The sequence below is a fragment of the Pholcus phalangioides genome, unplaced genomic scaffold (assembly GCF_987345545.1).
Source record: "Pholcus phalangioides strain wild (caught in Gottingen) unplaced genomic scaffold, Ppha-v1.0 ptg000014l_1, whole genome shotgun sequence".
NCBI lineage: Eukaryota > Metazoa > Arthropoda > Arachnida > Araneae > Pholcidae > Pholcus > Pholcus phalangioides.
Window position 1 is genome coordinate 21,618,258 of NW_028301607.1, and position 12,309 is coordinate 21,630,566.

The 12,309-nt window shown below is 41.2% G+C and overlaps 1 protein-coding gene across 3 annotated transcripts in view; it reads left to right on the forward strand.

Moving 5' to 3' along the window:
• Positions 1 to 12,309, forward strand: part of LOC149078262 (paired box protein Pax-3-B-like) — a 100,592-nt gene that overhangs the window by 74,465 nt on the left and 13,818 nt on the right. For all 3 annotated transcript variants that reach the window (XM_089241871.1, XM_089241872.1, XM_089241873.1), the window contains exon 4: positions 4,898 to 5,133. In XM_089241871.1, the coding sequence (XP_089097997.1) occupies positions 4,898 to 5,133 (236 nt within the window). The remainder of the gene's footprint in view (positions 1 to 4,897; positions 5,134 to 12,309) is intronic.

Consider the following 12,309-nt stretch of genomic DNA (forward strand, 5'->3'; position numbering starts at 1 on the left):
ATAACGAAGTGATTTCGGCGGTCTCTTGGAATTCGTTATAACGGGATTCGACTGTATCTCTAGTTATCACGGAGCAAAAAAAATTGAAACAAATTCGGAATAAAACTTCCCCACTATGAGAGCAGTTTGTAAGGCCGCACCACATCATAGGTCTGCTGTGTTCCTGATTCGCCACGTGTACCCATCATCTTTTTTCAGTAATAAAAATTGACGAGGTGTCGTGTGTGTGTTAGTAGTTTGAGTAAAAACAGAATTGTTTTTTCTAACGAGGCAAATTTTACTCTCCGTTAACATATCGTAAGCTAACCATTCTGTTATTACCACTCTGTAAGCTGATCCCTGTTTTAATCTGTTTTTTCTTTCCTCATGCACTTTCTGAAGATTCGAAATTCGTTACGACTACAGTATGATAGCTAGATCCCGGATTATATGCACTAAAAAAGGCAAATATGCAAATGATAATCCGGGTTCTAATGATGGCCTACCCACTAACGTGTATTAGCACGTCTCGGGGTTTTTTTAATGTAAAATATCTGTTTTAAATTAGCCACCCGACAGGACTGACTGCATTTTCGAAAAGTCTACGTTACGTTACGTAGGCTAATGTGGCCTACTGTTTAAACCAATATTACTCAAAGTGGAAAATATCACCCCCATACGGAGGGTGGGGGGGGGGGGAATGCAACTGACCAGGCAGGCGGCAGAAACAACAGATATAACGAAGGATCTTATGGGATGGTTTCAGATAAAAACACGGAAATCTGGATTTACCAAAATCTGAGGGTAGGAGCAAATAAGTTTGGACAAACTCTGCTTTAACCCTTTCAGACTCAGCTCGCACAAACGTGGCGATTTTTTTTTTCGAGATATGTCGACGACATATCTCGCCTCCGATTTTTTTTGATTTGCGTACAATGTCATCAAAGAAAATTTAGTGAGTTTCAACAGCAGTTGGTGCGGTTACTCCCGAAATTCTCATGTTCATAGATAGCACCCTCGTGAATGAGACTAGAATTTAAAATACTTTACGACAGCCCCAAACGACCTCGAGGAACTTTGCTGGCACTCGTGGCGACGTGATACTCCTCGAGATTCTTGTTGCGTTCTTTCTGGCTCTCGAGCCGTCTCACGCGCCTGTCCGAGATTTTTATGTACCTGTATAATATTGTCAGAATCTGCACACGTCACGGAAAAATCAAATCCGCACTTTTAAAGTGCGGTTATATATACCGGTCACAAACAAATCACATCGTAGTATAGAATACTTTCGGCGTTATTTTTATTCCCCAAAACGTCTCGTTGCGGAAAGCCTCGAGCTGCACCAAGTCGAGCGAAATGTTATTATTTATTAGCGGCCGAATAAAGTAATATTAGCGAGTAAAGCAGCTGCTCCGCATCAGTGAATCCGAAAGGAATCCTTTCGATGATGTTTAGGGTTACCTCAAACAACATCCGCCGTCCAAAAGGCCACACAAGCAGATATATCGTAAAAATGGATCGGCGGGGATGTCCTCGCTTTATTCACTGCACGTGAATAACATTCTTTTTTTTTTCTTCTACGTGAAGGCGATGGATCAAGGGGGGGGGGGAACATATTGAAGAAGAAGAGTTAGTTGCAGCTTCTTTTTTTTTTATATTCATCCCCGCGTATATTGTCGACGTACCCGCCCCGTCACCTCATCGTGATTGGAGGTCGACAGCAGATCAAAGGAAGCCGCTCGTACGCTCACACAGAAACATGGCCGCGACGACCGAACCCTCACAATTAGCCTCTTTCGTATATATAGCAGCAGCAGCAGCTCCACCGAAATAAAATACAGCAAAAGAAAAATCATTTCGTTTGGTCGCCCCCCCCCCCCCCCCAACCCCTTTCCTCACACCCTCCGCGGCTCACAATAACACGACGGCGTAAATGAAGCATGTGCCGGCGCGTGCCGTCGCATATATCGCCCGCCATCTTTTTTACTCCATTCGGTCGGTGGTGGCGCTGCTGTCGTCCAGTCTCTCTCCTTCCTTACCTCGACGCGTAAAGAAAAAAATAGAAATAAAAAAATAAATGAAGGATGTAATTCGTTGTTCGGACTTTTCTGCTAGTAATATGATTAATGACGGGCCACCCAACCTTTTTTTATCCACAACGGAAACGGATGACCCCAAGTGCGGTTTTTTAAAACTGCAACCGATGCCCCAGAAAATTCCTTCGGTGTTGAAAATAACCAGAAAAAAGAAAAATTACGATTTTTTTTTGCTCCCATAAACGCCAAACTCCGTAGAATGAGTGTCTTTCCAGGAAAGCAAACGAATGGGGAATTCGTGGCCCCCACATCCTGGAGTAGGGCCCCTAGGCTGGGATCTTTTGCGCGCCCTCCGACCAAACTCACGGGCCCGTTTATGATGGATTTATAGCGTGAAAAAACAAAAAAAATAATAACGAAAGTCGCCCCAGGGCTGGAGCCTTGCCAGCCCACCCCTTGTGGGTGCCATGGGGAAAGAAAAGTGCGGGGCAGAGGAAAATCAAGGGGAAAAAAGTCGCGTTACTCGCAAAAACTGTACGAATCGAATTAATTTTTTTTTTCAAAATGTGATTATAATCATTATGATTATAACGATCAAATAATAACTCCGGGGAGGCGCGCCTCGCAATTTGAAGACCCCTGGTTATACAATTTGACGTCATTGCCCTTTCGAACACGAAACTGTGCTTCAGGGAAAAAAAGTTTGTTTTAACTTTTTTTCCCAAAAGTTCAACTATTTGTGAAAAAATAGGACCCCCGTTACAGCATGAAAACAAATAAAACTGGAAAATTCTGATTATAATCCCCTTTTTTTTTCTGTTTCGGTCATCACTGGTTGAAACAGAAGAAGAGGTGAAGGGAGGGGAATGGGGGGGGGGGGCGCTACTAAAATACAGTTTGAAGACTCTTCGGCAACACATCGCGAAATTCGAAATTTTTTACGTGATGAAAAAATTGAATTCGCCGTACCCTGTTATTCTGTTGTTAGTTTTCGTTTCTTTGTAAGAAAAAATAAGAAGTCAAATAAAATGTCGAAATTACTTGGCTGGTCAGCGACTGGGTAAAACCCCACCGTCGCCACAGTATTGGTCGGCTGAAGTTGGTTTTTTCGTGGTTCCCAACTTCAAGGCGCGAATGCGAGCCGATCTCCCCTTTCAAAAGTCTCGCCAAAGAGAGCAACAGACCTACAAAATTCAATCATAACACATCACTCACTTCACTTCTGCAATATAGATGGCAACACTGAAAAATCAAACAACACTACATACCCACTCAGGCTATTAGGTAGACACACAGTTACACTTCAGACTCAAATCGCTAGGTAGTAAATCGCCCATAGATGGTGATAGACCTGAGTTGTGCTCGGTTTGGAAAAAAGTGACTGGGTACATCGTCAATAAATTTCAAATAGCATCGTTTTGGATTCATCGTATTAAATGGTAATCGCACCATTCTTGAAAAATGTTTCCACGTGGTTCTGAGTACCAAATAGATTTTCAAAATATCTGCAAGTTTAGATCTTGAGCTGTTTGTTGCCCTGGTTTTCTACTTCAAGAACCTTCAAAATAAGCACAGCTTGGCTACACGTGATTGAACAGACAGATCACTGACCGTCATAATAATGAAAATATTCTTTCCATCTCGACTATAATCCCATAAACTTTACGAAATGTGCCGAATTGAAGAACCAAACTATTTTCATAGAAAATCGCGGCACAGGCGTTCATGCCCCCCCCCTCCCACGAATCGATATTGTTTTGAAGTAAGAACCAATCCCTCTTCCCCCCCGAGAAAAGCCTGCGTAATTTACTGTCCACTGGTACAAGAACATGCATTTGCCATCTTCACTCCAAAGTATAGAAGACAGATGGCAGCACCGGCAAAACACAGAACAAGTAAAATTCCGACAACCTAAATACGTTAGGGGTGCAAAACATACATTCAGAACACACATTTCGGCATGTACTGATTCGTTATGTAGCCTACGGTTAAGTAGTGCGTGCCAAACATAGTTTCAGTAGAAACTACGAAATGCAACGTGAATAGATATAAAAATACAAGAAGAAGAAGAAGAAGAAAAACTCGATAAAATAATATGATAATAAAGGAAAGTCCCTTCTCTAGAGAGAGAGGATGAGGGAGAGGAGAGAGATAGGCGCGACTAAGCTATTATTTTCCGATGCCGTGTCCGCCCCTTCGGCCCGATTAAATTACATTCAATTACGAGTAATTATCTGGAGGGGCGGGCGGTCGAGCCTTCGGTTAATCCATCAAGGGCTAGTCGTGGGAGCAACCAACGGACCGAGAACAGAATCACGTTTCTTTCTTCTTTATCCCGTCCACACACGCACTCCACCGTATGTATTCCTTTGCTTTCTTTCTATTTGGTTCTTTATTCACGGGTGATCTTATCGCGGTGCGTGAATTCTTTTATTATTATTATTATTATTATTAATAAAAATCCGAATTTTATATGTACTTACTCTATCTTGTTGCTTAATATTTCTTCACGATGTCCGTCAATTAATCATTGCGCTTAAGCACGAGCTTTTCTTGTTCTTCTTTTGATCTCGGTCGTACTTTTTTCCCACATTTACTAATTGATTAATTCGCCCGAGGAACGAGGGAAGGTCGTTTTTCGTCTGCTGCAACAATAACATTTACCCCTGCATCGATTCCACCACAAACACCTTTTCTTTCATTATGAATTTTCAAAAACATGTAATGATCGAAGAAAAGTTTTTCTTCATAATTTAGGAATGGTTTCGTAAAGAGTCGTAAAAAAAGAAGTATTTTGTACAGAACCTCCTTTATTTTATGAAAAAAGTGAGCGAATAAAAAAAAAAGGAATAAAATACAACTTCATGTTAACTTCTTTGTAGGGAATCCAGCGTGTGTCGATGAGTACGAAGATGAAGACGATGGCGGGAACCACGACTCGGATTGTGATTCTGAACCTGGCCTGACTCTGAAGAGGAAGCAAAGGAGGGCGAGGACAACGTTCACGGCGGCGCAACTCGACGAGCTCGAGAGAGCTTTCGAGAGGACCCAGTACCCGGACATCTACACTCGAGAGGAACTCGCACAGCGGACGAAGCTGTCCGAAGCTCGAGTGCAAGTAAGTTTCGACCACAGTGATGTACACATATATCAATGCTCTGAAAATGATTCTCCGATCTTGAGTACAAGAATCCCTCCGTCCCATTTGTTCTTACTTTAGTACATAGTTTCCCAAACTTTTTGTTCCATCTCCTCTTCTTCAGAAATTGTTTTCTCTCATCGCCCCCCCCCCCCAACTCAAGTATGCCCATAGGATCCTATGTTATATCCGTAGCTTCTATCGTCCCCTGGACAATTCCATCGCCCACTTTGGGAAACTGCTTTAGTATCATCGCTGCGAAATCTTGTCAGGTAGTTTTTGTGAAAAGAAGGTCAGACCTACTTTAGGTTAAACTAAAAAAAAAATGGATGTTATAAATTGAACACATCTTGAAATCTCTTCTCTCCTTTCGTGTTCGTAGCCTTCTGTTTGTATACAGTCCAGCGTTGTTAAGACGAAGTCAAGAAAACAAACAAAATATTTCGTACTGACCGAATTTCGTTTTGCGGTTCGATTATGTCTACCGTGAAGGATATTTAATTCGTATGTTCTTCTTAACGAGGTTCGACTCTACAGGGTGTTTCAAAAAGAATCATCCGATCAAAAAAAGTCAAAAGTCAAATCCGATAAAAAAAGTCATAACTATTCAGCTTTTAATCCGTTTTGATCGAACAATGTATAGGTAGAAAGAGAGAAATCTCGAGTTTCACGCAGTTGCCGACAGGTAGCGCTAACGCTCTTCCTTCGACCGCCACTTCAGTGTTTGTGAAGATTGGCTCTTCCCACAGTTAGAAACCGATTCGGATGACTTCATTGTCCAGCAGGACGGGGCACCACCACACTGGAGCTTGGACGTTCGAGATACGCATAACAGCAACAGTGGATGCAAACATGCTCGCAAAAGTTTCGGACGAATTTGACTACCGTATATAGGCATATGCCGTGCATCCTAAGGCGGACATATTGAGCACCTTTAACATGATTTGTAAAAAACATTATGACTAACCATGTAATATAATTAATCTTAATAATTAATCTTAAGTATATATGTGTTTAATATTTTTCGTAATATACGCATTTCAAATTGAGTTGGAACGAATCGAGTTCTTTTTGGAACACCCTGTATTTTGTGCTGGTCGTCTTAAGTCGTAACGTATTGATAGATTCCACCATGGTTTCCACCCATAAATGGATACAGGCTTCCAGTGTTATCCGAAAAAATAATTTTGAAGAGTAGGTCTAATTTCACTCCTTTCCAAAATTTTAAGGGTATTTCTATTTTTTAGTGAATTGACAGAGAAATAACTCTATTTGCAAAAAAAAATCACCTAAAACTTGGAGAAAGAGTATTTTCACTCCTTAACGAAATTCGGAGGATTAAACTTGAATTCTCATGCGTATTGGCAAACACTGAAGGCTCCTCGAACGGGAGGGGGGGGGGCAAATCACCGAGTTTGTTTTGCATAGTGAACGGGGAGGGGGAGAGTGAATGTCCACCTCCGCCCTTCCCCTCCGTATTCACCTATGTTTCCACGGTTTCGTTAAAAAATATTCGGTTCGATTTCATAAAGTCGGTTTATAGAAGATTGTGCGTTACACATCTTCTGTAACGCACAATCTAGACATAGTGTACGTAGACCACTACGTCTATTTGTGCGAATCAACTCACATCATATGGTGTGTATTGTCCGATCAACATTTTTCTTTCCGCTATTTTTTGGCAAGTCATCGTGTATTGATCGCTTGACTCCATTTCACTCTTCAGAACGAATCACGTACACCACGGATTCCTCAAATATCCGTCCCCTGTTTTCTGGTAGGCCGTCGAACGGAGGTGAAAACTATTCAAGGGATAAAAATCGTCAAATAGGGAGAAAATTAAAATTCTGAGCCAAAATATTCCCATAATTTTTTCGTCATTTTTTTTATCTTTCATGTTATCTTAAACTTATACAACACACACTAGCATAACATTTCTAATGTTACTTAGACATTCTGCTCAACGTTTATGTTGATATTGCGTACTTCTTTAACAGATATTTCGGGTGATATTAAGCTTCCTCCAAACAAGCGACAAGAGGGTGGATTGACATTAAAACAGAGGGAAAATTTAAAGATTTAAACATTTTTAGACAAATTTTCTTTTTTCCAATAACGTTTTACAATTTTTTTATTTTCTACTCTAGTCCAAATCATTATTCTAAGTTTAAAAAATACAAGGAGGTTAAAAATAAACTGACACTACTCAGATGTATGTAGCGCCCATTCGGGTGGAGATATTTTCGTGAAATTTGGTATATAGAATGTATGGAACATGGGATAGATTCGACAAAAGATAGATTCGACGAAAAAATAGTTCAATTTCTGACCACCAGATGAAAATGTGGCGATTTTTTTTATCGCAGTTACCTTTTTCCTCGTGGTCCAAATAACGTATATACCAAGTTTCAATGAAATGCGTTCCCCACGACGGTTGCTATATGGGTCGGATTAACGTCAATATAATTAAGCTCAGTAGTGTCAGAGTTTACTTATACTGATACTACTCAGACCAATGTAGCGGCCGTTGTGGTGCAACAACAGCACTAGTACGACAATACCATTATGTTGCTCCAAGTTAAAAAGCATAGGTAACATAGCAAAATACATGAAGTTTTGTCGATTCTAACCCCATCTGATGTACCTATTTCAAAGCTAGCGCACACAGCGAAGATATTTTTTGCAATGTTGCATATATCATGCACTTCCTTTCAAACCGAGAAAAAAATTATATCGCCATGGGCAATTTACTACCGAGTGAGTTGTGTGAATATGTCTTAACAGTCTGAGCGCGTATACAGAGTTCATAGCAAACAAGGGCGTATGGCATTTTATTGGCGAACCGTTGATCCTAGAGACACACTTCCAATTGGAAAAAGTATCCAAATAGCGTGTAGTACTCAGACAAGGTCATTCATGTTTCAAGGGGTATTACAACTCTAATACCAACCTAAAATACAAAGTTAATAATTAACTTTCTATACAATCCCCGTGTGACCCAAACCCCAGTTAGAAAGTTGTTGCCCTGTCTCCCCTGATGCCGACAAAAAAAATCCATGTTTCTAAGTGTGCAATATTCGCTGAGATATTCGAATTAGAAAAACAAAGAAAAGTTTGGAAAAACAGCATTAAATGCGGGTGAAAGGTTTACCCTCATTTAAAGCTCTTTTTTCCCAACTTTCCTCCATTTTTTTTGAATTCGAATATCTCTGCGAATATCGCACTTTGAGACGTAGAATTTTTTTTTGGCATCAGGAGAGACAGGGCAACAACTTTCTAATTGAGTTTTGGGAAACACGGGGATTGCATAGAAAGTTAATTTTTATAGTTTAATAACTCTACCACCCCCTTGCAACATGAATGACTTTGTCAGAGAATTACACGTTATTTGGATACTTTTTCTAATTGGAAGTGTGCCTCTAGGATCAACGGTTCGCCAGTAAAATGCCATACGATGCACTCTGTATATTGTGATTTTTCAGTGCTGCCACCTATGTTTCAGAAGTGAAGTGCATGAAATGTTATGATTGAATTTTTGTACCGTTGTGGGCCTATTACTCTCTGCGGTGAGATTTTTTAATGGGGAGGTCAGCTCACATTTGTCCGAGATTCTAAAAATATACAGGAAAAATTGGTTTACCACCAACAAATACTGCTCATGAAAATCCTGGCTTAGGGATCCGCTCCGGGATGCTGTGGGAGGGCAGGGGTTGGCCAACCCGAATAAATTCGAGTCGAGAACAAACAGTCAAACTAAATGACCGAATACCCATGTGAGTCTTTCGAAGCCAATCAAGTTTACAGTTCTGTAATGCAACAAAACCAAAGAACTAATCGTTTCATCGTACCCGATACCAATACCGTTTGATTGTCCATTTTATAATTTCGTTTCGCCTTCGACCCCAGGTAAAAAAGAATTTATGAGAACACAAATGTCTCGAAAGAATAACGAAATTCCGAAGACAAGTGATGAATAAGGCGAAGAGTAGAAGCAGCATCATATTTGGTAAGAGCCATTGCACACTCACTCATTAGGTATAACTCGCTGCCAGGAGGCATCTGTCCAGATTTTGCGAAGGGGAAAATCCGAGTGACGGCGGCGAATTTTCGAATCAGAAATTTGATCTGCCATTTAAAGGCCTTGTTTCATCCAAAAGTAGACATCATAACGGTGTCTAAAAGAGCATCGCTCATCCACCGTCGATTCTTTTTCTTTTGAGGGAGAAGGTGACTCGAAGCAAGGGGTGGTAGAGAATGTGCGAGGAGTTTAATATCCCTTTTAAGGAGCTTTCTTTCTTTCCTCTGTTAGGAAGCACCTTTGAGGGTGCAGCAGCTGTAACGAATCCTTCGTGGCAAAAACTCATCCAACAGCCTCTTTCATCTATCTCCATGTATGTATGTCGACAGAGAAGGGGGAAGAGAGAAAAACACGGAGAAAACTCTCTCTTTGCTAATACTCCGTAACGAATTTCGGATGACAGTGATCTTTCACCGCAGCCTCACACAACGTTTCCAGAATGAAAATCCCCAAAAGGCAGCTGAGAAAAGAGGAGGAGAAATGATAATAATAATAATACGTATTCAAGACCTATAGGCTCTCTCTCTCTCTCTTTCTGTGGCTTCTAAACTTGGGTGCTTTCAACTATTTTCTTTCTGTTGTGTGTGTTACTTTATTATGAGCAACATTAGCAGCTTCCTTCCTGAAGGAACAACATTTAACGGGAAGAGAAATGTCGTAAAAAAAGACTTTCGTTCGTTGGTCGCTCGCTCGCATTCATGCTTTGCATTCATGCATCTCTTTCTTTCATCACTCATACTCTCTTTTCATTGGCTACCGCAGTTTCTTATCCGCCCGGATTGGGTCTCGGTTCCCGGATTTTTCTCGTGGGGCCGGGCTTTATTCCGTAAGTATCTGTTGCTCATTTCCATTTCTACCCAAATCGACGACGAACCTTTTGTATTTTATGGAAGTTTCTTCTTGCGTTTAACAAAAAAGTCCTTCCGTGTGGCCGCACCGGGCTACCAAATAAGAGAGATCATAAAATGGGATTAAACTAAGTTACAGTGATGTATTGCCTTTCTTAATTTAACTGCTTAACAAAACCCTAACTTAACATTTGATCGATATGCAAATATTTCACGCAAAAATATGTCTCACGTTTTACCGACAAATACATTAGTACATATACTGTTCAGACAGGTGCCCTCCCCCACATCTCAGGCCAGCATTTTTGTGGACTTACCCATGTTTCCCACAATGTCGGGGGCTGACAGGATCTGCAGCCAGGTAAGGAGGGTGTGTGAAAACCTCAGGTGGCAGCCCGCCTAAAGATACTAGCCTAAAAAAAGTCACTGGTGCAGGATGTGAAGGACATAGGCTTGCCACCACTTCCAGCTGGCTCCTCAATAATTCCTACGATTTTTTCTTTCAAATTGTACGCGGTTTAGGCTCTACCGGCAAGCAATATTCACCACTTTTAGCTATCCCCTTCCCCGAAGAGCATTTACCATGCTAGGCAAAAACTTTATCTTTTACATTGCATATACAGACAGACGTAAACAACGAAGTTCTATTAATTTTCTAGGCCCTACCCTGTCAACTCCGTTGGGGGAGGGCATGTACGCAAATATAGTAGAAGGCTGCAAAACTGCTTTTCTCGTACCAGGTGACAAAGAGTGCTCATGTCCAGTTCTATCCGCTATTTCATTCAATTGCATTTGTGAGAGATCCCCATTAAATTACTTCATCACAAGGCATCGATCCCATGCCTTTTAAGGAGGAGGAGGAGGTTAATCGCTGAAAACGCGATTTTCTTCTCTCGGTGGCGGAGCGGAAAAGAAAACTCGATTGATATTAATCAATGTACGAGTATCGCAAACTATTCTCCTGAAAAGCTGAAGGGGATCGTGTAAAAATGTAATCATTTCAATCTTCAAGGGCAGACGCCACCCCCCCCCCCACATCCATATTTACCGAATTTCCAGCACTAGAACACGAAGTATGTACTACTCTGACATCATAAACACGTTAGGATCACCCTGTATGTACATACACATATATGATACAGTATACACATTTTCGGCATACAGCGATTCGTTAGAAACTCCCCAGAGAAATGTGTACGGTGTTAGTCTCCCCCACCGCTATTTTGATTATTTCAGTGGCCTTCATCCACCGGTCCGTGGAAATTTCGTCCAATTTATGTAGCGTCATTTCAGGTTTAACAAATAAAATAATGTCCCTGTATTGGTATTTATTTGTCTTGACCACCGCAGGTCTGTGAATTATTTATCTCATTTCAGCAGGTCCGTGAAATCATTCAGAAACTTTTACCGGTCCGCAGGTGTGAGAATGTTGAAGAACACCGGTGTTTAGACAATATTTCATGGAATGGCAGCTATTAAATGGCAGATAAAATGCCAACCTTGTTCAGGTTGTGTTCCCCAGATCGACCTTTGGGGGAGGAGGGGCACAAGGTATATATCATTTCTTTTAGAGCTACCAACTCTAAAAAAGCATTTAAGTTGGTTAAAATAACATGTAAAAAGTATTTTCTTTGGTTATTTAAATTTCTTCACGAAAATTTTTCATTTTTTTAAAATTTTTTATTGCTTTGGGCGGGGGGGGGGGCTTCTTATGCCCCCTTCTCCTCCTGCGTGTGGATCTTACCTTGTTATATGATTCAACAAGCTATCACAAAGATGTTATCCAGACATTATGGCTTATTTCGGCTAGATGTGGATGATCTCTCAGATGTCATTCCCCCCCCCCCCCAGCATGGGCGGAGATACGGGAGTGGGGGGGGGGGTGGAAGGGCATCCCATCCTCCAGCTTCAAAGGTGGAGTCGACTGATCTAATGTATAAATGTATATATGAACTGACATCATCATCATCGTGCCCCCCCCCAGACCTCCAAGTCTATCGCCGCCTATGTCCCCCAGGCTAGCCTTCATGTTTCTGGAGAAATTCCTTAGCCCTTCTAGGACATTTCCAGTTCGTATTTATGGAAAAGCGCAGCCGTACCTTCAGAACATATTTGGTTCGTGGAGTTTTGGGACGTAAAGATTCGATGATACTCACGCAAGAGCTCATAGAAAATCCTCTATAAACGCCTTAACCTATAGGCCTACTCTTCTTTTACGGACAACAATCA